This window comes from Amblyomma americanum, chromosome 10 (assembly GCF_052857255.1).
Source record: "Amblyomma americanum isolate KBUSLIRL-KWMA chromosome 10, ASM5285725v1, whole genome shotgun sequence".
Classification (NCBI taxonomy): Eukaryota; Metazoa; Arthropoda; class Arachnida; order Ixodida; family Ixodidae; genus Amblyomma; species Amblyomma americanum.
The window spans coordinates 26,425,810-26,451,840 of record NC_135506.1 but is presented as its reverse complement, the minus strand read 5'-3'; the positions used below and the strand labels follow the sequence as shown (position 1 = coordinate 26,451,840).

General features: G+C 45.6%; 1 protein-coding gene across 1 annotated transcript in view; it reads right to left on the bottom strand.

Annotated features, from left to right (window-relative positions):
* Positions 1-26,031, bottom strand: part of Tmem214 (Transmembrane protein 214) — a 33,687-nt gene that overhangs the window by 2,915 nt on the left and 4,741 nt on the right. The window contains exons 3-10 of the mRNA XM_077640918.1: positions 25,643-25,802; positions 24,145-24,368; positions 22,790-22,895; positions 20,504-20,841; positions 17,437-17,676; positions 4,725-4,851; positions 3,137-3,233; positions 1,881-2,049 (exon numbers count right to left, since the gene is read on the bottom strand). Of these exons, the coding sequence (XP_077497044.1) occupies positions 1,881-2,049; positions 3,137-3,233; positions 4,725-4,851; positions 17,437-17,676; positions 20,504-20,841; positions 22,790-22,895; positions 24,145-24,368; positions 25,643-25,802 (1,461 nt within the window). The remainder of the gene's footprint in view (positions 1-1,880; positions 2,050-3,136; positions 3,234-4,724; positions 4,852-17,436; positions 17,677-20,503; positions 20,842-22,789; positions 22,896-24,144; positions 24,369-25,642; positions 25,803-26,031) is intronic.

Genomic DNA, 26,031 nt, shown 5'->3' with positions numbered 1-26,031 from the left:
CCTCCTCGCTTAGCAACCTCCCAGACTATGACATCCCCGGTGCTACCGACGTCATTCGGCATGGAACATTTCTTAAATGACCTATTGATTGTGTCATGAGGCAGGCTGTACAAAGTGGCAGACACCCACTAGGCAATCTGTGATGCACAGTCACTTGGTTCTTCCGGAGGGCAATTGGGGCCTGATCCTCCTAAATCCAATCGGCGTCGCCCAGTCGTCTAGCTGCCTCATAATTTCCAAGCTCTTCAGCTACCAAGACTGCCTTCCCCTCAGAGATAGCATCATACTGAGCAAGTGTTGCCATCGTGTGGAATGCAGCAAGCAGTAGCAGTCTAAACAACCGCACCGTGAGCGACGCTACATGTAAAGAACATGACACCATGATACAACAGCCAAGGGATGCCAATGAACACAAAGAACGTTTTGACTTTGGATGGATTCGGATTTCACTTCTACGGTACTCATGTTGCAAGCATAACATCGCAGGCCTGCAGGAAACAAAACAGAGTTGAGGTTGCTTCAAAATGGTTGCTATGTGGCACTGCTTTAAGGCAATCGAATCACAGTATTAAATTATAATGCAAGCATAGACTGAGAAAGAAAAGTTTAAAAAAAACTTGTGTTACATTGGAGTAAATACGGTATGCTAGTTACTCTGCAACCAGTTCTAGCAGCTCCCAGTCTAAGCGTCAGCCCTTTGCAGCGACTTCCACAGTTCAGGTAGCAAGGACAACAGTCCTTCTGGCTTTTCATTACCAGTTCGTCCAATGTTTAGGGGAATTCTCCACTGTGGAGTAAATTTGTAGTGAGGAAGCAATTACTCATTTGCGTCCAGCTAAATTCATCCTGGTTCGGGGTGTGAATTTTTCTTTAGTTATAAAGTTTTCGCAGCAGCTGCATAGCTTTCCTTTGCAGGTATGGCTGTGCTGGGGAAAGTAGTAGTTGTAAGCGGTTTTATTAAAATAATAATAAAAAAGGAGGAAAAGATTTCGCTAGCCCGGCGCATCTGCCATCGATGCTGAAGCACCTGAGCTGGGGCAGCAGAAATAAATGATAGCAGGCAGAACGGAGAAATGAAATGAAAGAGGTGAGGGGACAGGAAGAGAGGATAGGGGGAGAAGTAATATACACAAACTGTTTACACTAAAAGAAATGTGTCCAGGTTGTGCAGGTGGTTAGTTCATGATGGAGCAATAAAAACGCGCATACAGCACTATGTTGATTACAACTGGAGTGGGGCGTCCAGCTGTTAATCGTCCAAGGCAGCACCCGCGGAGTGTTCGGTCGCTGCGCGTAACTACCTGGCGGAGAACAGACAGGACGTCAAGCCTGTCTGAGGAATGCACAGAGGGTCATCAAGGTTCGCTCATGGGTGCGCGCACTGCCCTGCAGCCACAATAGCTAAGGCTTTCATTTGGGCTAGTTGGTTGTAGCAGTGAAACATATTGACTAGTGCAAACATAGACAGGGACCAAAGTAAGAGCAGAGACAGGACACATGCAAGTGTCCTGTCCTGAGACAGGACACTAGCGTGTGTCCTGTCTCTTCTTTTACTGGGCACAGCGAAGGAGCGGCTGCTCCAGTGTTTCCACTGCACCGCATCCATCACACACATCACTCGTCGTGATTCCGTGATGCTACCGTCATTCCCTGGGCCACACGCAGCCAATGCGCGCGCGGAGGATCTTTGCACGTTGCGACCGCGTAAGTGCTCGACAGCAAATGAGCAATTACTCCCCCATTACCAGTTGTGGCAACATTATGACAGAGGCACAACAGAAAGGCCCACAAACGGTTCGATAAATCACAGGGTTGCCTCAACATTGCACAAAAAGTGTACACAAGTTCCAAAGAGCTGTGTAGTCTCCTACAGTGCTCACCCAGAGTAGCAGGCTGTGCGTGTGCCGCAGCACCTGCTTCCGGAGAGGCTCACTGTTGGTCCATGCAGCCACGGCCAGCTTCTCCAGCTGATCCCAGGTCGCCTCCAGGGGCGGACCTAGCCGGCGACTAGCCTCTGCGTACCACATAGGGAGCTTCTCGGCAGCCCACCTGCAAGCATGCGGGATGCACGGCATTCGTCCGTTCACATCAGCAGATTTTAGGAATTTTAAAATCCTCATGCTTGCAAAACAAACAAAGTAAAATCCACACATGGCTGTCTTGAAATTTTACAGATTTTACATATTTGCACCGAGGGTCAAGGTAATACAAAAGGGGTTGCCGCCAATACAGTCTGGCAAGGAAATAACAGAAATACGCAACACTGGGCAAACTTAAACTACTCCATGATTATAACCGCCTGACATCATGTGTTTGATGACTGCACACCTTTAAAATAAAACACAAAATAAAAGAAAAGTCGCAGATGCAATAGTGTATATGACACAAAAGAAACTATTCAGAAATTCATATCTGAATACTAACATGAAAATGATTTGATATGAGGGGCCAACAACAATACCACATGTCAACAGAGGAGGACTTGAAATGCACCAAAACTCAGTGCAAAAAAAAAAAGGAAGCTACCTTACATTTTCTGCTTTCTTTTTTAGACAAAAATGCAATAGCAGCAAGCAGTCTAGACTGTGTTCAGTAGATCACCTGTCTAGCTGCTCAACACATGTCATAAACTAGAGTTCTATCACATCCTTTTATCACAGTGTTATAAAGTTGAAAACGGGTGAACGTTTACGCACAGTGTACTAACCTATTAGCAGCTTGCAAACACTGCTGTACAGAGCCTGAAGTTACTTTCACTGCTTCTGGAACCTCGAGGTGAATTTGTAAAGCACACTCGACTAAAAACAGCGCATAAATGACGACACAAGAAGGAGGAAACATAACCACACAGTTTTGCTACTTTGCCTGAGTCTTTTCCTTCTCACGTCATTCTGTCGAATGCTAATACAGTCAGCTTTCATCAATCCAAACCTAAAAGTGGAAGCGAAAGTCTGCTTGAATTACTTCGCAGTTAAAATTAACAGATCTTAATTAAAAAGCAACTCCTCTCAATACACCTGATGCTGTCAAAACCAAAGTGCCACTTGGAGTAAACCGGATGTTTATGTTACGCGAAATCGAATTATCAGCCGCGCACATTCGCAGGGCGTAGTCCCGTAAGGTGAGGCGCACTCACGTGGATCCCTCGCTTAAGTAGACAGCAGCCTGCGCTGAGCCCTTCTGCCAGGCCGACAGCAGGCCTGCATCCTTCAGCAGTGCGTGTGTTTCAGAACCTGCAACCGTGCAAATTCACATTCAATGCACCACTTTCATGTAGCCACCGTATCCACACAGTCTTCTTCAGCTTTGCCCGGCAGCACTTGGTTAGATCGCTATACTGTGGTTAGATCCAGCATGCAACTCTCGGCTTCTGTGCAGCTTGAGGATTCACTGACAGTCACTACATATCACATGCCATTGGGGCCCTTGAAATTTGCATACTGCAGGAAAGGCAATAAATTTATACTAAGAATCCTCAAATTCTAAAGTAAATCATTTCCTTTAGCAACAAGAATACTCCACACCCCAAAGACACGTTAGTTCATGGAATAATTATTCACTTATTTCTTTGTAACAGTTTCAATATGCATTCCCCTATGAACATGTCAAGCACAACCGTGTGCGTGGCCAATTTTCCTTTTCTCCTTTGCAAAAGAAAAAAATTGCTGCTGGTTTAGCATTGCTAACAATGAAATATTGTGCAAAAGTACCTAAAAGCGCAGATTTAAAGCGAGTTTCCTTTCCTTTTGTGACTTGCAAACAGATGGAAGTTGATGTAGATGACAATTGCTATGCACACCACGAGAGAGTGCTTCAGTTTATTACGAGGCGCGATTAGCTGTGGCGATAGGATAGTGCTCCCGTGCAGTGGCCAGCAAAGCTGATCGGTCTGCCCCGCTGCAAATTCGAAACCCAGTCGCGGCAATATTTATTTTATTTCTTCCAGTTGGCCAAGGTCACCCTCATTCAAAGTCTCGTTTATATCTTGCCATTTCCCACATCACGTGACTGACCTCAGAGGCTTCACCACACATCGCCATTTTCCAGGTTAGGAGGCTGATAATGCTTTCGCACTAAAATACTTATCAATGGACCCATAGTCAATGCATTGAGAAAAGTGTAGGAGAATTCAGGTCAGGTTCATGTCATAATAGAAAAGACCTATCAGCAAAGCAATATTGAATCTATTCTTAACTCTTCCTTTCTTTAGCTGCCCCCGAGAAATGATCAAAATCCCCACGAGTGGCAACAGTCTTCCACATTGTACGCGCCACCCTCTGTGGTTCGCATGGTGCTGAAGTGCACTGAGGAGGTTGTGCTAAACCTATATGGTGCCATCATGGTACTACCAGAATGCTTGCACAAAAACAGACCCAAAACTAATGACTGTTTGCTTGCTCTAACGAGCATTTATTTATGCTCCAAGACAATATTTACACATCCTGATCTTATAAATGTTGCAGGAATGCTGTCTGTAAGTTTGAGTTTTATGTTAATAGTGGGCACCATGGTATACCAGCTAGAACTACATGATCTGAAAAGATCCAAGTGTTGCCAGGGTACTACGCCCTCTATTTTTCTGTAGGAATCAAGAGCCGTTACCATAATAGCTATCACAACAGTTAGCAAGAATGTGGAGAGGAAGCGCAATAGTATTTTGGCCGCCACATTCACTCCAGAGTCAGTGTTTGAACTCAACTGTTGGCCAGCTGACCGCGACTTACGTTCGAAGCGGCCACCGTGCTGTAGCCGGACGTCCCAAAAGACAAAGCCGCTCACGCCCAGCACCACAGTGGCCAACAGTAGCCGAATCCAGGGAAAGCCTGGCCCACCCATCTTGCGCTCGAGAACCTGCACGGGCAACACAGATGCACAATGTCAGCTCTTCTCTCTGCAAACCGCAGTGGCATTGGCTCACAACAGCAAACATGAACTAGCGAACACAGATCTGGTTTTCTTTTCTTTATATGTGTTGATATTCGCACAACTTTTATGTCCAACAAATTGGGAAACAACTAACCCAGCAATAACTGCAATCCAAATTTGCTCCTGTAGAATCTGTCTGCTGTAGAATGAATTTCATTCAGGCATCATCACAAACCCGGAGATCAGGAGGTACCCAAATGAATAATGCATGCAGGTAGCGATGCAGCGCCCCTTAAGTGGTCGCTCCACGAACCACTGAGCAAGGAGAGGTGGCGAGAACGATAGGAGGGGGAGCACGACCGAACAGAAGCAAAAGCTAGTTCGCTGAAGCATTCGCACTTATGACCACATCTTAGCTCATGAAAGTAACCCAAGTGTAATTAACACACTTGAAATTGCGTAATTAGATAGCGATAAGAATAAACTTCATGGAGATACAAATATCAACTTCCTATGTACATTCCTTCCTGTCCTTATGGAAAGCATCAAAGTGCAGACAGCGTTCTGCTCAAAATATGTGGACAAGAAACCTCGGGGAGCAACCTTTAAATGCATTCTGGGTTAAAACCTTCGTGCACAGTGATTCTGTGACGTCCTTGGCTCCACTGACATTCCTGGGCACAACAAGCAGAAACGGAGTACCACAAGTGTATTCATGGCTGCCCAAAGGACTACAGTTTCTACACCGCTTATTCCAACACTCCACTTAACTACAGTTTTGCAAAGCCTTAGAGCATGACCTGATGCCTCGTAACGTTATTTTTCGTTCACTTTATTTTGATTCACAATACTGCTGCTATATACAAAACCTATTTAGCAGACGGCTTTTTTTTTAATTTCCTCGGGACTGCCAAGCATAACTAGCTCTCCCTGTTTTAGCACCCCAATGGTATGTGAGCTCATACTTCCATCTTTAAACACACTGTTAAGGAAAATGTGTTGCAAGCAGCTTCGTACCTGACTGTACTGAATTCGGCTGAAATTAAACGATTTGGTTGCAGGAAGTATTATATGATTTACAAAGAGCTGCTTAATGATGCAGGTCTTGAGGACAGGTCTCGGGTAAATATGCCCCTTCTGTGATCAGTTTCAGCTAAGAGCTATAGGCGAGCGTAACAACTAACAACTCCAAAAACTATGAATCTGTACAGTAGGTTACATGTGTATAGCACACCTCCTTTTTTACTTCGCGCACAATGAAATGCAGCCAGCTGTAGGAAACCGGCGACCGCGCGCACAACTTAGCGGCAAGGTTAAAGAAGGAATACCACTCACACGTGGGGTACCAAAAGCAAATTCGCTTTTCAACACTGAAGCCCGCGACAATCAAGGCTGGGAGGGCGGTGCACTACGTTTCGCGTACAGAATGTCCCCCTCCATTCTCGTGTTGACTGCGCTGACGTTGCTGACGTCAATTAGCGATGCGACAGGAAAGAAGCGATGCGAGCTGTTTTCTGGAGCCCTGGGGGGCACAGCACCCTTTCTCTTCGTAATGACTCCCTAGGGAGAGCGCTTTTTTTTTTATTTTCAACGAGTAATGCTATGCGGAGAAGCCGCTGCCAGCGTTCCGGATAGCGACGGCGCGTTTGATCGCTCCATGCGTCCGCAGTCGGCAAACGCACACGCCTCAAAGCAAACACGCCCGGCGCTAGCTCGCTTGCGCAGTACTTTAAGGGAACGAACCGCACAATTAGCTGGATCGAAGAAGGCGACACTGGAAAGTGCGCCTACGCGCTGCACCCGCAAGAACGCACCGCGACCGATCGGGTCGTGGCAGATATCACTGTGCACACTGACCTTTCCTCAAGGAGTGCGAAAGCCGCCCACAGCAGACATCGGTGCCCGCGGGTTGCAACCAGCGCGGTCACCGACACTCCGTTTCCCAGCGGAAATGCTCCGCGGACACCGAAAACAGGCCAACGTAGCGCGCTATCGACCACTACACGCGAACAGACCCGCAGCAACCGCGCATGCGGCACATACAGGGCAAACAGACAGAAAGCGACACTGCTGCCATCTGTGCCATCTGGGCGCGGCGTTTGTTTGTTGACAAGCGTGTGCGGCGCGTAGGCCGACTAGGCCGGCGACCGCCACCCGTATGATCGCGGAAGAAAAAAAAAGGAGAAAAAAAATGACACCATGTGAAAAAGCCTACGGTGCGGGGGCTGCTCGGGTCAATGCACCTGCAGGTCGTCGTCTCTGTTCTGTTAGTGCAAAAAGTAGGAAACATAAAGCATAAATATGCTCGGTCGAGGGGCGTGAACCAATGCGCAGCTCGCCCTACACCGCCAGTAAAACGGTTCAGGTCGGACTGGGGCAAGGATTTTGAAATGTAAGGTACAAAGTAAACAAAAAGCGGTCGACCCGTCACCTAAGAAGAAGCGCTAGCCGACAGATTGCGCGTTTAGTGCGGGTTTCGCGCGTATCAAAACCGAGGCTGTCCAGGCGCTGCAAAAACCCAAGTGACACGGGAAGTGTCGGTTTTTTAAACGTCGGCCCTGCGCGTAGATGCAGCTTTGCGCTGCACTCGTCGCCACCTTCCTCCTTCGCGAAAACGACGAAAACAAATCGCCAGAGCAAAATGGCGATCTAACCTCGCGATCGTGGGAGCCCACGCCTCGCGATAAACGTAGAACGCTCGACATAGTGCTTAAACACCGCACTCTCTCCACGACGCAGCAACCACGGTTAAGTGCAGAAAACGGAACACCACCTTTTCGCTGCAATCGCTGCAACCTCGTTCGCAACGAATTTTTCCCTCTGCCTGATCGTATTTCTCGTTTACCGAAAGCATGATAACTGCATGCAGGCACATGCTCGTTCACATGTTTCTCATTAGCGCCAACCAACCACATATAAAATGTGGCCATTTTAAGTGCTTTGAGCACCTAGAGAGCGTCCCCGAATTCCAAAGGCCCAAGCTCAATAAAGTAAACATCCTTCCAAAACAAGTTTATCCTGCCCGTCAATAAGCTTCCCAAGCTTTGTTCTACACTAATTAAACAGCACCTTGTAAGCAAATCTCCTTCAACAAATCTGTAAACTATTGCCTGCTGTTGTTAGCGAGAAATATGACAAGAATTGGACATTGCATACGCTAATAACACTACCTAAAAGGTCTGCTTCCTTAAATGCCCCTCAAGAAAGGCAAGGACTTTAAGTGCAGGGTCAGCCAAAGCAGATAAGAAGCAAAAATAACAACTACAAATGCAGCATAGCACAACAATCAGTACATCAGCCTGTGAACGCATCAGAAGCACACTTCACGGTGCTATGCACTCGCATGTGTGCGTGTAAGAGCAGTACGAGGTAAACAATATGAAGAACAGTGAGTATGACAGAGAGACAAGGCATCACACAGAGAAGCAATAAGCACACTAATTCTTATCTGAACAACTATGTAGGTCAAGCAGTGCATGCACTAGTCCAAGTGCGCCTCTTCGGGCACTGTGCACGGCGACAAGGTGGAGGCATTTCGTTTGTCAACCTAATGTACATGCACTCTTCTCATGCTTTATGCTTTGTTTTGTCCAAGGTCCAAATTCTGACAGTCTTGCTCTGCAGTTTCTTTTCTTACTGTGTTTTCATGCAACCAAATCACCGCTCTTGAGTGATCATTCACGACTACAACTAATGGTGTTAATGAAATTATTATATATTGCTAAGGCACTGCACATATAGTTCTTAAAGCTGTGAGCGCTAAGCCTGAGTTGACGGTGGCAGCATAAGCTTAAGCCAAATATCAGAGTGCAGGCATTTTGCAATTGATAGGAACAAGATTTTTTGCAGATCACAAGCTCATGCCAGCTTCTCAAATCTATTTGCTCAACATCGAATGACCATATGTGCAGCCACAGAATTTTATTCGGAGCCATTTGCTTTACAACTCTTTGACAAATGACCCACAGCCTCACCTCGAGTCACTCATTGCATTCCCACGTATAACAAGTTATCAAAGAAAAAAAATGCAGCACTATACATTTCTCACATTACCAGTGCAATCATAAACATACTCAGCACTACGTTCAAAAATATATGTACCACTATTTTTCGAGAGAAACTGCATGTCTCTTCAAGTCAATCATTCAGTCCATTCCCAGGTTTGTTCGCACTCCAATGCTAGCAGGTAAAGAGCCTGCCTTAACACAGGATGTTATCTATGCTTGACATTCCACAAGGCAAAAAGTGCCACACGGATGTTGGGCTACCGTAGCAAGTGCAACTTGATAAGCCAACCCGATATTCCTAGTTCTCGTGCGGCCAATAGTTTATCTTACATAATCCGCACACTTGCAGCTCTGACTGTATTGACCCCATGCCAGTTTCTCTGCTGCAAAAAATTAGAAATGGCACTTCTACAGTAAACAGCGGAGCCAGAAGGAATAACACTGCCTCTCTAGACTTCACGTGGAGGTTTAAGTGCCATCTGCACCTTAATGCTTCATGTTCACATTAAGCAGACCAACTCTGCAACCTCACTTCTGTAATGACTGCTACATGTCAGTGCCGCTACGCACTCATTGCAGACAGAATCATTTATTGTGTAAAAAAGCAACTCTCACAATACCTGCTGTCACAAAAGAAGGCTTACGGGAGCCTTCTCAGCAGACAATTCAGAGCTACTGTTGAGCTCAGTCATAATACTCGAATGCACCCAGAATTCTTAGTTGTTTTTCATCTCTCGCTCTCTAGTGGTTTCAGCATGGTGAAAGGGGGCCAAAGAAAAACGTCGTTTGAGGAAAAGCTTAAGGAGTCACTGCCCCTTGCCTTCAGTGCCTACAACAGTAAAGTGAAATACCGAGCGCAAAACACAAAGGTACCGTAGGCAACCTGTCAGAGATTATGGAAAAAAAGTGACACATTTTAAAAACGTACGCACGTGTGCGTGGGAGACATTCATACCGAAAAATACTCGCAGTGATATTCAGTAGACTATGGTAAGAAGGTGAGCAGCTTGATGGGATACACATACAAAATGAGACGAAACGTGGTCACTAACGAAAAGGGCTAAACTTAAATTGAGGACAACGTGGCGAGCAATGGAAAGGGAAATGATTGGTGTAACGTTAAAGGAGTATAGAGAACTAACTTTTGGGTGCATGTTTTTCTTGTTTATAATGATGCGTAAGGCATTATTATACTTGGATTACCACCATCTGGTGTTCTCCTACGACCGCTAAATAATTTATAATCTCATTTTTTTCTCATGCTGTTTCGGTTTCAACAGCCGAATGAGGACTGTGACCTCAACGTGTGCTTACAGGTCACATTAATGAAAAAACTGCAATATAATCGCTGCTTACACATTTGCTGTCATTCCAACTCTTGAGAAAGGCTAGCTTCAGCACTGCAGTAGATTTTAACAATGATGCAGCGGTTATATGGACGTTTTTCCATGCCTTAGTACATAAAAGCACTCTTTGACATCCCAGCCATTGTTTGGCTGTTGAAATCGAAACAGCATCACAGAAAGAATTCAATTATAGATTATTTAGTAGCCTTAGGTGAATACCACGTGGTTATTCAAGCATAGTAGTGTCTTCCGCATCATTGTAGAGAAGAAAACATGACACCACTATTCGGAGTCTATACTCCTTAAAGACAGGAAGAGAGCAGAGTGGATCCGGGAACAAACACGAGTTAATGACATCCTAGTCGAAATCAAGAAGAAATAAGCTTGGACAGAGCGTGTAATGCGGAGGCGAGACAAGATAACCAACGGACTGGATTCCAAGAGAAGGCAGGCGCAGCAGGGGGCGGGTTAATTGGAGAGACATGGGAGAGGCCTTTGCCCTGCAGTGGGCGTAGTCAGGCTGACAATGATGACAACAAAAGAAGCCAACACAGTCAGCGAAAACAAGGAAAACATTGGAAAGCTGAGGGCAGGGTTGACTGGGGAGAAATAGTCATTGTGTAATTTTCAAGACAGAAGATGATTTCATGGAGAGTGAAAGAAAAGGCAGCCATGCCACCACCCAGTTGGTACAGAAATGCATGTGACATGTGGAGGCCATGGGTTTGGACCACACCGACGCCATGAATGGGTTTTCTTGAACCACCAGTTAAATTATCTGCTAATTATGTAACAACTGTTATGTCCCAATTAGCGCCACCCTTGAACAAAGGGTTACAATCCGCTATGTTTTCCTTGGCTTCAATAACTGTTAGCTTCCTCTGTATGCACAGTGGTGATATTGTAAATTAAATCAACAACTTTGTGGTAGCAAGTGAACACTGCAACTTAATCTGCGGAACTCATTCATGTTACACCAGCACCACGGTGTTACATCAGCACCAGCTCGTCTGATGCAATAATGGATAAAGTAGATGGTGAACGGATAATGGGTAGTAATGGTAAATGAATGAATAATGGTTAGCAAATGGATAAAATTCCATTTACTGCTTTCTCACATACTGTTCGTGCTGTTTAATTCGTAAACAAAACATATAAGGCACGAAAAGTGAAAATTAGAGAATTCAATCCCTAGAGCACTGCCTTGTCATCGCACACAGGTCACTTGTGGGCCTGAAAACGCAATGTGCGTGGATGGCACACTACAAACACAGGGTGCTGGTATTAACTAGAGGTTCACAATGACGAATGGATGACATTCCATCACAAAGGAAGCACAACAGAGCAAGGAACAATGTTCAACAATGTCAAACAAAGTTTGACACCCCGTAAAACCATGTTATCAGTTAAGGCAGCAGGAAAGTCCTTCAGTACGAGCATGGCGATAGTAACGAGATTATTATCATGAAAAGACAAAGATTACTGCACCATTATTCACAAACACCGTGGTGTTGTCTGAAAAGGAAGAAAGCACCCTTGTACTAGGCCGCGAGCACCTGGTGGTGTGATAAGGGGGGATGCTAGGCTGAAGAGTCAACTTTTGAACTGCGGTACCAATTTTGAAAAAATTTTCAGGGTGGTTTAGCTTCTTGTCATCAGACTATATTCTAAATCTTATTACCATAGCTCATATAGAGAAAAAGCTTATAGCTGTCATTTATAGCAATTAGGTCTGTTAAATTAGGAAAACTATCATTTCAAAAATAATGAAGGCATAGTAATTGTCTATGGTTAGATACACCTCCTAGGTTGTTTATAGAATGCAGGATAAGGCCAATCGCGTGTTTTTTAAATTTCTGTAAAAATCTCACCTTTTTAAAGATGAAGTTCATTTGTTTTTTGCTGTCACTGTATGTCAGGCATCTGATAATTTTTTTGCGTTATGAAACTTTTATGGATCTAAAAGATACCTCACCTTGCTCCAGACAAAATTTCAGTCTAGAAGCCACCTTGAAAGCAGCCTTAGGCAATGCAGTTTGAAAATCATAGTTTTCCTAACAGTTTTATTTTCCCAAAAAATGGAAACTGAGAAAAATAGTTTCAAACATTTCAGAACATGCTAAATCCAAGCAAGTTGCTATGGGATGATAAAACCCCATAAACTAAACTAAACTAAGCTTCTCTTTCGCTTTGCCAGTCTATTCACAGTTACCGTGGCAAAAATATGTCTTCCTTTTTTAGTTTTTCTGTAGTGACCTGGTGCACTCTCGACAGCAGGTCTCCCATGACTAGAAAGCGCGATAAACAAACTTTATAACGTCTGGTTTGGTTTATGGGGTTTAACGTCCCAAAGCAATTTAGACTATGAGGGACACCATATTGATGGGCTCTGGAAATTTCGCCCACCAGCAGTTCTTTACCATGCGCTGACATTATACAGTACACGGGCCTCTAGAATTTCACCTCCTTCGAAATTCGACCGCCGCGGCCGGGATTGAGCCCGCATCTTTCGGGTCAGCAGCCAAGTGCTATAACCGCTGTGCCACTGCGGCGGCCATGGGAATTTACTCCACATTCGGTTTCTTGCCCGCTCCACTGCGCATCTTGAAAATGCATTGACGGGCGCTTTCGACGGCAGATGTGCCCTACCATCTTGTGAAAAAAATTTATTTCCTTTGTTTCTACAGCACAGATAACCACAAAACTTGGTGGGACATTTATTTATTAAATCAGGAATTCAAAAAAAAACACAAATTTAAAACATTTTTTTTGGTGAAAATTGTGAGCTTAGCCCCACATTCCGCCTTAAGTTCCAGTGAACTAACACAGTGCAGGATCAGACATTTGTGGGCATCAGGCACACCTTAGTCATGACATGTCACTTGTAACACAGCAGCTCAGCCAACACGTGCTCTGAGTGCGGCACAGATGAACCCCTCGAACACCTGCACCTGCTCCCAGAACACCTACTCTTCGCTCAAAACTTCTAACTGCAAACTCCCAACAAAACCGTATCGGCTGGTATACAATGTTCCAATATGGGAGGCTACTATTGCCCGCCAAACAAGAGTGAATAATTTCTATGGCAGTAAACGAATTCACACAAGGTTTCGGGGCAACCTCATGACATCCATTCCATACTGCTCACATAACCACTAACTATCTGCTGCAGTTCGTCATGACAATTACACTCGCGAAGCAAGAATTGTAGAAATGTTCACCCTTTCCTGCGGTGTAATTAGGTCACAAATGTTCACAGCAGCTCTGTGTAAAGTTACATGCCGGTGAAATCTCATGGCAAGAGAAGTGCCCATGCTTGATGCACACGCAAGTTACAATATGGCTGGCAGTCGATTGCCCTCTTAGAAAAAGACATGAAGCTCGACAGTCAGTGAAACCAAGGAAGGGATAGGGATGGCTGTGTTGGTAGAAGTGAGGAAATTCTTAGCACAATTTTTTTAGACAATAAATAATTGGACAGAAGGAAGAAAAGCCTATGGGCTCCACGATCTCCGTATGTCACGTACGGTGCCCTAGCAACTGAGCTGAGACGGCGGCAGTCCAACCTTCTACCTTTTAGTGAGTTTACATTGTGTATAGCTAATCAGTGTTAATCAGGACCACGCCAACCATAGCAGCCAAAAAGAGAGGCACAGTAACTGTCTCACTTCTGGGCGGATACCTCAATCCCACAGTGAGGGAGCAGAGGAAGGTGGGAGTGAAAGAGAGAAGGAGGTTTTGTAGTGGAAGGCTCTGGAATAATCTCGACCACAAGGGGATCTTTAATGTTCACTTACACCACACAGCACACGGGTGCTTTTTGTGTTTCGCCTCCATCGAAACATGGCTGCCGCAGCCATGTTCAATCGCAGCTACTCTAGCTCAGTAGCCAAGCACTGTCATGCCACCAGTGCCACAAAGAATGCGATCAAACGGGGAGGGCAACAGCTAAGGAAGGACCTTCTTGATTTCAGCAACCACTGGCTTCTATATGGGTATCACAATGAGGACATCACTTTCCTACCTTTATGTACTCAACCTTTTGGCAAAAGGGAAGCCTTAGAACACAAGAAAAGCTTATGGTCAGTGCTGCTAGGTGGGGCAACTGTACTATCATATTTTTACCAGCACATACTTCTCATGTGATATTATCCAGGTACCTGCTCGAGCTAACACGGAGATTCCGCTCTTGTATATTCCTCTTTCATGAATTAAGGACAAGGTCAGAAACAAAACATTAGGAACTTAAACATGGTGGCATCTACTGTCACGACCTAATTCAAGAGTCGCTTTGCATGCTAGCACAATGAGAGGGTACTAAAAACTGCGGTGGAAACACACAGACAGCAAGCGACTCTGCCACAGCTCCCATGTCAATTTGCTTTTTGCACAACTGATTTGCATGCATCAAACCCTACCGGCAAATGATGGATACAATCTGTACGACGTTGCTCCCTGCCACTCCCATAGCGAATGCATAGGAAACTACCAAAATGGCAACCCTACAGCCAAGTACTTGTGCGCACTGTCACTGACCACAGCATGAGAGACAAAGACCACATTGCGATGAGTGGATGTGACCGGAAAAGCCGTGCAAGCCATGCCCCCCGCCCAGCAAAGCAACAACAAGTGAACAACGGTGGCAATGTAGCAGACGATGCGAAAGGAGAGTAATTGGGAGGCACTACAACGACAATACACCTCACCTTTTGCACTAACCAATACTCATGACTGTTAGCACTTTGCTCTGCCTATAGCCGCACTAAGACTGCTGCTGCAGCTTTCGAGTGTTGTGGGTGCTGATTTGGACGTATGGTGCTCGCTTTCTTTTACACCATGTTTTGTTGACAGTTCACTTATTAGCATTAGCAGAAGGAATGTTTTAATTAAAGACAGTGCTCCAGGACTGAGGATTTGCCCAGCAAGTGCTGACTTTCCTGAAGTGAGGCAATGAGGGCATCAGCATGAGAGCAAAACTGTTCATTTACACAGCTGTGTACAGGAAGGCACTACTTGTTTCTTTTTGATGACATAAAATGTAAGCTGCGCTCTGCTTAGGTAAATAATGTCCCAGCTTTTGCATTAACAGTAGGTTTGCTGAAGTCATCTGGTGCAATAACACTGCGAAAAAGCTGATAAGTATGACTGTCCTCATGAGAAATACCTGACAGGCCATGCAGTTACAGTGACCGGCCCTTCTCGCTCGCTGTATCTGCATTCTGTGATGCCATCAATATTTGATTTTCAACCACTTTAGCCAAAAAAGTCTGTATTCAGTCACCACTTGCAGTAAACAAAACAGGCTGATTTGCTTTCCACAAGCGATGCCAACAAAGCGCTGTCGGCAGCCCTCAGCAATGCTAGGCAGCCATTCAGTGGACCTCGCATAGCATTAGCACTTCCCACTCACGGCATAAGCGTACTGCAATGTAAACAATAATCGATTTTAGGTCATTATTGCCAGAACTGCACCTGAACACTATTCCCAGTCATGAAAATTGCTCGATCCATTCTCTGCAATTTCCCCATACACAAGTTGTGCAAATTCATTGGCTTTACTTGTCACAGAGCACCTTCAAGGAAAATGTGAGGGTTTGGCAAGTGCTAACAATTGGAGGAGTCTCAAAGTGCAAGCATTAGATGTTATGTAGATACGTGTTACATCCATTTCCAGTACAGATAACAAAAATGAAACCACAGCTTTATTCAGCTTGAAGTATCACATCTCTTTAGAATTTTCACTTGGCAGGCGACCTGCAGAAGACTGCATGGTTGTGCGAAGCTCCGCCAACCTGCCTTTCAGCATCGCTGGTTCGAACTCTGGTCACGATGCAGCGACTTCCAGTCTTCGGTCATACTGGCATCACCATAGGTCTAGTTTGATAGACCGCTGTGTGATGAAGTCTGCTGACATATGCCTATCAATTCATGACGTCAGCATCGTGTCTGCCTACGACTGCATTTTAAAAAAAGCACAGTGATTCTTCCGTCTATCTGGCAAGCCATCATTATGAAGGCAGCTGAAGCAGACATCTGCCACCCTCAACTCTCAGTCAGCATGCCAGTAATTTACCAACCTACTTGCTCCACTCCTGAGGTATGTGCTTTTTTCTGATTCAACAATCTTGCTTTTTCAAGATACTGTTATCAAAACTCGCACAAAGCATGCACTTGCTGGTCAGCTCTCCCATAATTGTCTTCCACTGCACCTTGCACCATTTTTTTGCATACTACTACCAGCAAAACGGCAGCCCGTCTAGTGTGATGTACCAGTTATGTCATCAGCTGCACTGCTGTGCATTTTGTTCCCTCGCAGCTCCCATGTGGAGGCCCCATGTCGTGGCTCAAAAGGCAGATCGCTGCAGCATGTACATCATTGTGTGCTCCAGCACCTACATCACTGCATGTATATATGTGTTCGGCATCAAAAGGGCCAGCACTGAGGAGGAGGAAAGAACTTTTATTATCCAACAGAAAGGGCATTCCCCCACCCCCCTCGGCACTAGGCCGGGGAGGCAGGAGGCACCACTTTAGATGCTGGCCAGGAGGTCTTGTGTCCCAGCGGCCTCTTCAGCCAGTCGGACGAGGGGAAGCTGGAGCTCAGGGTCTGAACTATGCAGCAGGGTCTCCCAGGATTCTTTAGGATCGATATTTAGCACCCTTCCAGGAGAATTTGGGCATTCCCAGATTATATAGTCAAGGGACCCTCTCAACCCACAGTGTGTACACTCGTCTGATCTTACCTCTGGGAACATATGGTTCGCCAGGATCGGGTGTGGGTACGCGTATGTTTAGAGTAATCTCCATGCGACTGCCTATGCATTAGTATTTAACGACGGGTCTGGTGGGTGTACCAGCGGAAGTTCCAATCTGTAATGTTGAGCAATTTCCAGCACTGGACACACCTTCGCTAATCACCTGTCTATGCTTGTGCCAATGAGACTGTTCTCCACCCTTGGATATTCCTATCCCATCATATGCCACCCATCATCATCATCATGACGACAATTTTTGGTGTTTTATAGCCCACCAATTACTTAGGCCATCGTGTACCAAGTTGGGTAGTACATTTAAAATCTACACTTTTCTTCTTTTTTTCTTAACTGTGCTCCCTTCATACCATGATCTTTTTCTTCATGACAATGCCACGGTTAATCAATGAACCCTCACGAGAGAGAAGCACAGGGTGCCCCTTGTGGACCAGCTGCAGTGCTCACCTGACACACTTTGACGGACTCCTTCAGGGCTGGCTCCGAAGACTCCGTGGTGGAGCGCCATGACACCAGGGTGGCCTGCAGGCGGCGCTGGGTGGGGCGGGGCAGGTGGCGCCAGGCATCCTTGGCCTCCAGGTGCTGTAGCAGCCGCAGCGACTGCGGAGCCTGGCGCACAAACAGCTGCCGCCACACCGACAGGCACTCGGGGTCTCGGCACAGGCACTCCTCTAGACTACTCAGCAACTGCATGCAACACAGGGACAAAGAAGAGGCACATACCCATTAGTGGCTACCCATTAGCATTCATTATAGCCACTGTGCCACACAAAGCATTCAGAAAATCACAGTCAACCAATCACAGAAAACATCCTGTAAAGGAACTATGAGTTAGGCAAGCTGGTATGCATGTGTGCTGGAATAAATGTCACAAAAAGTCTCACACAATACTAACCTAGAGATCACAAGGTAATACAAGTGCTCATGCTGTCTTCTCAAGCTTCTTTTGACAGGGACTACGCAGCTCTCCGTCCAGTGTCTCTGCTGCACTAGTCTACAACCAAAGTTTTAAACTAAAGGAAATACTATGAATCATTTGTGATCAAGGCCAAAGTTGACATGTTTAAAGGCAGGGGCATTAAATTCATCGTTCTTTCTTGATGCCAGTGCACAGCCTCATCATTTTTGGGCCTCGACAAACAGTGCAGGTTTTTACTGATGCATCTCACGTGACAATTTTTTTAGAAAAACCATGGCCACAATTCCTGAAAACATTTCCAATAAAACACACAGATAGCGTTGAACCTTCCGTACCGTGGTCAAATAGCACAGCAATGCTGAAAGCTGCGACAGTAGCTATGCTCACGAACTGCAACATTGGAGCTGTCAACCCACTGCTTCAGTAATGCAGGTTGAAATGCCCCGAAGAAGCATGCTATATTAGCGAAGAAGCTTAAACCAGGGGTAGTTAAACTGTTAATAGGAAGTTTCTTATGCTAAAAATCTCCCCCTTTCAACCTTCCTTTCCTAGTTTGGCCACTGGGTGCTTACCCTCATTTCAAGCTAGCATAACAAGGGAAAAAAGAAATAAAGAAGACTGAAAGAGATAGATACAACAAGGTTCAACAGATTCAGATAAAGCAACAACAATGGAAGGCAGCATGCGCAGATAAAAAGATAAAGCAGCAGCCAAGAACACACTATCAATGGGTATCATTCTGAACATACAACTGCAGCCCATAATCTGTGCTGCATGAGATACCACTCGAAAGTCCCACACAGAATGTAACAAGACAGTGTTTACACACTAACTGCATGTTACATCTATCTCCATCATGTACAAAACAGAAAGTAATAAACAAAGCTTGATGACGTGAATGCAACACAACAAACAACAGCGCCGCGAGAAGCCACTGCACTGTGCCCCGCGCTCGCACGGGTCCATGCTTCAGGTATTGCATTTAACGCAAGTAACATCCTTTGATTCCTTTTGCTTAGTGACCTCACAGCAAGCTTTTCCTGAACAACAGCAGTACACATGTTGCCCAACTTGCTTCAAATGCGAACAAACGGGCAACAGTACAGCTACATACCATATTTTTGCATGCTGAATATTACTGAACTATCAAACAAACCTTGCAGCCTGTTTTTAGCTTTTGATAATAGGCCTTCTTGATATTCTGTGTGTTCTTACAAACACGGGTTGCACAGCTAAACGCAGCACATTTGGCAGGACACAAAATATTTGAAAGTTGTTAAGCTTTTAAGCGTTTGGAATTCCATCAGTAAACATCATCATAACACTTACTGAAGGAATTTTTATTCTAATTCAAGTTTTTTTTATATGTCGAAACGGCTGGGTAAGGATATACATCACATTCAAGGTCTTTTTACAAAGTCATTAGAACAAATTTGGACCTCTGTGCCCTGTGGACCAGAACTTTAGCAAATTGTTACCAGCTACCATGGCAGCACTAGATTTGGCACGGAGGATTTAGCTACTAGCAACCATATGCAGATACAGCAAGCATCGATCACAGGGTGCCTTAAAATCAAAGCATGCGATGGGGAAAGACATCTTTGTGCCAAATGGATGCAAAGAGCTGCTTGAAGGTCACTGGAAGCGGCAACAAGCACAGGCAAGCGCATGATGGGACAAAAATACAAAAGCACACATAGATGAGGTGTGTTTATGGGGGAGGGGGATGCAATGGGGCAGTCACCCTCCCCAAGCAAGAAATTTTACTTAGGAAAACCATGCCGAACCACATTTTTCAGCCAGAACCAAATTTTTCGGCCAGAAAAGTTGAAGACATTCATGACTCAGATGGGACCCCACTTGAACTGCTGCCTCCAACAGTAACCCACAAATATGCCCCTGCCTCCGGGAAAACCCAATATAGTGTCTAAACCACCCTTTCCACTGTTACAAAGTGGAAAAGGGGTACCTAGTAGGCTCTCTGGTAAGATACAACTTAAGTCTACAGTGACGCTCCACCCACATTCATGACACACCGTTCCTCCATAACAAGGAAACAGTGCATTGTTACAGCTCTCCTTGCTACCCAAGAAAAAAACCTAACCCCAAGACAAAATTACAAGCACCAGAATTCTGATGCCTCAGACTGGTCTAATAGAGCAAAACATTAAAATGTCGAATTCGTTCACTGCTGTCATTGATCAACGGAAAGATACGGCAGTCTATGGGTCATGGGTGCTATTGCTACCCATCTTGCATGTCAGAAGGGTAACCACATTACTTATTATTTATTTATTTCATACTGCACATCATGTCACAGGCCCAAGCAAAACAAATGCAGAAGTACGTAATTACAGTTACAACTCAAGAATGCAGCGACAGATGCCCCTCAAAGGAGGCCTTCCAGCCAATGGTGTCGACCGATTGTCACGATGCCGCGGTTAACTTCCGTGCACCAGCTAGTGTGAAAAAGCAAAAATCAGATGACGCCGCTGGCCGAAGGTTTTTCTTCGATTGGCTTCAGCCACTGCGTCCTTCAGCTCTGTAAAATCGTAGTTCCTTCGAAGGAAACCTATCATGCACATGCAGACCTACCTCCGTGTTGAGCTGGGTTGAACCGGTGCCCAACCGGCGCAGGTACGAGGGGAAGTAGGCACTGCGGCTGGCCTTGGCTGCATAGCACAGCTGGCGCATGCGCGGGTACAGCTGGTCACGCAGGACGCGCCCATGCTCCGACGACAGCGGCAGCTTGGCCCCATACACCACGTCCATAAACGTGAAGAGCAACAGCTCACCGAGGTTGCAGGCTTGCCCGGCCGCCGCATCCTTGCCCGCCGAGGAAGGGTGGCGTGAGAGCAGTGCTGACAGGGAGTCCACGGCGTACGAGGCGTACGCACGTGTCCCCATCACCGGCATCAGCAGCTCCAGCCACACTGCATATATGTCAGGTGCTTCATCAGCACAAAAAGCAACCTGCGCACCTTGCTGCTGGGACAGATGCAGGCATAATACAAAGTGTGTGGGAATGTTGGTAGAAGCATGTGTACTGAAGTTAAGTGCAATGAACATGATGTATGTAACAGTTGGTCAGTACAATTAACAACATGCACGCTGTGCCTACAGCTGATGCGAGACATGTATCGTTTCGGCTCTTCTACGTGCTAGCAAGGAGCCACAGGTTATCCCATGCATCAAAGAAAATGAAGCTTAAAGAGAAGCTGAAGCACTTTTAGAAAAAATTGAGTTCCATGCGGCGTTTTAGAGTATTTAGTCCGCTGAAAAAGAATATCGCATTCGAAAAGGGCGGAAATAAATGCGAAAAGCTGATTTTTGGAAGAAAACGGGCACCAGCGTCTCAGGGTGCCGAGCGAACGCCCGCGATTGGCCGGGATCGTCGTGACGTCATCTACGGGGATATCCGGCCAGCACCGACTGTGTTGCTGCGTAGCGCGTTGCTTTCAGCTGGCTTGAGAACTGTGTTTTGCAAATTACGCATCCGTCGTTCACCAAAGCGTGGGCCGAAAAGCAGCAAGCAGAGCAGGACGGCCGGCAGACTACCCGTGAATGGCGTCACTTCCGCCAGTTCCGTCCCCCCATTCGGCGCTTCCGGAAGCGAAGAGGGCGTGTCGGTGGCGGGTTTTTAACAAACGACTGCGGCTCATTTTGCGAACAGAATCGAGAAAAAATTTACACACACGATTTTCAAAGTCCTTTTTTTCCAACCACAGCTTTTCATGCAATTTGAAAACCGTTTCAGCTTCCCTTTAAGCATACACATGCCCCACGGACAGGCGAACTAAACAAACTACAGACACACGAACCAGTTGCCGCCTGCTCATAATGGCACAGACATCTGCTAACACTCAGAGAATGGCAAAAGTTGCTGCACTTGGAACAACAGGTCTACAATCAGCACTACATCAAAGGGACAGTGAGAAAAACACCGTACAATTTTGTTCATAACCCTTTCAGGCAACATATGTAATTTCGACCCAAAACAAAAACTTTGCAGTCTTTCCAATTCTTTACTTTCCTAATGGAAAACGCCAATGGCTAATATTTTACACGCACATGCAAAAATTTCTTACAAATTGTCAAAATAGTTTGAAACTGTAATATTAAAATATCAGATTTTGTGAAATCAATACCCTACGGATTGCGGAATCGTTTTGTGTATTCAGGATGAACATGGCGCAGGATATCCAGAATTTAAAAAAAAGATCAGTATTGGTGGCAAAATTTGACAGCAAGAAAATGGTGTAGATTGTGCTACCAAGCTCACTGTTTAGTGAAATATTTTTCCTGCGTTCACTACTCTCCATGAAAAAGCATTTTATTTGCTATATGAATTATGCTGGCTTCACCTGAAACAAAATAAGCGCTAGCCAGAGTGCACACCGAGAAAAAAAACGGAGAGTTCGCAACCTACAAAACTGTGTAAGCATCTCAAAGGGTCAATAAACATCGATTTTATGGCTCTTTCTGAATACGCTGGAGTTTGTCAGGGATCAAAAAAGAAATTTACAGTCGAGAAAATTGCACTAAATAACTTTCCTACCCTTTTATTCAAACTCATGGCATTGATACAGAGGGGGACTCGACAATAACCTTTTGGAAGCGAATGGCACTGTATCCTAGCTTTACAGATCCACAAGCAAAAAAAATTTCCGGATGCACCAGTCAGCATGCAAAAATGGCCTACGGAGGATATAACCGTATTTCAGTCTGTGATCTTGTCTAGCTTATAAAAGCTCTGTTTGCAGTGAAAGTAGCCTCTTTGTCATTAGAAAGCGATAAGCTGTCAACAGAGGCCAACTTCAATCTACTCGGTGTCTACTGACTTGCAGAGACTTGCTCCTAACGTGTGGTATGGCTACTGACCAGCGAGTCCCGCTCCAAGGTCGGACAACCCTGCCTGGGAGGCAGCCCAGAGGAGGGTCAGGCAGGCTGCGGGGCGACCCTGGTACTGGGAACGCAGCTGGCACATCTACAGCAACAACAGCGGGCGTCACACGTCAGCCAAGTGCAATCAGACCCAGCACACAACGTTCTCATTATGACTCTTTCCTCAAAAGTAATTCGGAGAACCCGACCGCGGCGGCTGCGTTTTTATGGAGGCGAAACACTAAGGCACCCGTGTGCTGTGCGATGTCAGTGCATGTTAATGATCCCCAGGTGGTCGAAATTATTCCGGAGCACTCACCTCTTTCTTCTTTTCTTCTTTCACTCCCTCCTTTATCCCTTCCCTTACAGCACAGTTCAACAATACTGCACCATTTCCTTTCCCCAAAAACCAATTATTATTATTATTAGGCCTTTGTTTTAACAAAATCATTGGTTTCCATGCATTCACACAGCACACCCCACATGCTTCATTATGAAGACAATGGCACAACCAAACCTGCTGGTCTCTGCTACTGCCAACACCAGAAGCAGGCTTGAATGCATCACAGTAGGGTACAACTGCATCACCTCGTACTATGCTGCTGCAAAGCTTTCGAACATTTTTTTTTCTTTATGTTTAAAGCCACCAGCATGCAGCCTTATCACTATGGTTGCCACTCGGGAGGCGATCAAATTTATCTGGAATGACTGCAGCAGCGCCAAACTGTTTCTATGATGTCAGAGTTTGTTATATTTGTTATAACTGCCTTGTCCGCAAAATTCATTGCCATCTCTAAACTGTGCCGAGCACACTTGCTGCTATTGCCTAGGCCGAATAGTATTCTATAGCATTCTGTTCTGAGTGGATAAGTAAACGTGACCTGAACACTGCCAAATCTCGCCAATATACAAGGGGCAATTTTCCCAAATGTGGGTGGGAAAAGATGACTGAAACCTAATAAATAACACTAACTAGCCTAAGAAGTCACTCAGTCTGCGAAGACAGGATGGGCACTGTCCTATACCTCTATTCCTTGCACTTTGCCCTCTAATACCGTCTAAACTGATTAGATTAGCGTAAACCACACCACTGTGGTTTGAAGTTCCGCAGCTGCACATTTAGCTGTGGAGATGCTTTAGTGAACGGCTCCAGATTAGTTTCAACCTCTGGTTATTTTTTAATGGGCACTGACATCACACAGCACATTGACATTTTCACAGTTCACTTCCACTGAAATGTGGCCCAAGATTCTATGCTGTGACCTGGTGCTTAGCAGCTGAAGGCCACAGGCATTGAATCACCTCGGCAGGTAGCTTTCCAGCCACAGAGTTTTAAGGGGTACGGTCATCACCTTGGGCAAGACGGCCGTGACAACGTGCGGGTATCGGGAGGCCAGCAGTTGTAGGCCCAGCAGGAAACCCATCACGCTGCCGCCACTGGCGGGACTCGAGATGGCCTGCAGTGCCCCATTAAGGCAGTGCTCCCATAGCAAGGCCCGGCCCTCATCTGTGGTCACCGACACCACCTCTACAAAGTGTCGTTGCACACCTGCCGCGAGTTCACTCAGCGGAAACCCTGCACACAGGCACAGAATTCCATGAGAACCACGAAGAGAGGCATGTTGACGTGCTATGGCAGGGGGCAATTTCAGATTGATGTAATTTGGTCCTCACATGCAACTATATCAGCTGATTTTTTGGGCCCTGAAAACCCACCCACCTCAATTACTTGGACAGTTTCACAAAACCGTCTCTAATGCCAAAGAGCTATCACTGCATTTTTTTTTTTGATCGCTTGGTTATACAGACTTTTTTCCAGTTCCTTTCGAGTCCAAACAATGTTTTGAAAACTGCACGTCAGCACTAGCTTGCTCATGATCAGAATAGGAATATTTTTTTTATTTCACACAAAAGTCAGGTTACAAAACAGAGGTGTAACATGAGTAATATCTTTGTTCTGTAACAATGAGGGCAGGCAAAAATTACACGTGATGCTATTTAAAACTACCAGCGGCCCATCACATAAATAACAGAGCAATGAGACAGCAGACCTTTGCAAGTAGATGATCACAGGCATCAGCTTGTCCAAAGCGAACCTTTAAAGCTTCCCAGAAAACATGCTAAAAAATTACTGTGAAAGCACCCACCCCAATCTGAAGTTCGGGCCTAGTTTGGGCACAAAAAAGTGCACTGCAAACCCTCCTAGGTCATTTCTTGTCCATACTCGCGAATGAACCTCTTATACTCTGTGTGTCAGTATTGATGTTCCAAGAGACTGTCACACCAAACGCAGCATGCGACACTCATCCCATCCTGGTTTCCCGGCCCTTATCAGTGCCTCCGACAATTTTACTGGTCACGAAACTTTACCCAAACTTCACAGAGACAGATCCAGCTACTACAAGGAGCATCAGTGTCGATCACATGCCAGGAAGCTGCTGTTCTGCCATTAATGAATAAAAAGTGCCGTGTTAGGACTATCACAAAGTGGACTACAATAAGGCAATACACCTTATAATGATGAAGTGCAATTTAAACAAATTTTATGCCTTCCTAGTGCCTTTCCTGACATTCAACAGCACTAGCAATCAGTGATTTCTGAGGACACATGTGTGTATAGCACGGTGCCGGCTTCTATTCTAACAGAAGGCTGAACACTCAGATTGATGTGGTGCTGCGGTGTGGTCATACGAAGTGGCACACAGAGCACTCCCAAAGTAATAAGTTTAATGACGAATAGGAAAGTATCAAAAAGCCCTGGCCTTATGCTGCATCAACACTGTGAAGTGGAACAACCTCACTTCACAATTAAAAAGCGACAAGAGAATATGCACAAAGCAAGGAACCAACCAGGTGGCTTGCCCTCGAAGGGAGGTAACGATTCAGCTGCGGGTGCGTCTTCAAGCTTGTTGTTCAGGAAGGCGGCCAGATCCTTTGCCCACAGGAGAGGGTTGGTCGGGAAGCGCGCCTTGCCCTCCGACACCAGCTGAGAGACCTCAGACACCGGGACCTAAAGAGGAGGAGGAGGAGGAGGATTCAGCAGTGCATAGGTTGAAGAATGCTGAAAAGTGCAGAGCAAGAAGCTGTACCAGTCAAATCTAAGGGCAAGGCTACATACACCAAATCTGAGAGGTCTGCCACAACGTGTCGGCAAGAATTGCAGATAGTGCCTCAGTTCTGTTAAAAGGTACAAAGATGACTGAGGAAAGATTAGGCATCTGGTTAGGTGAATGCCAAAT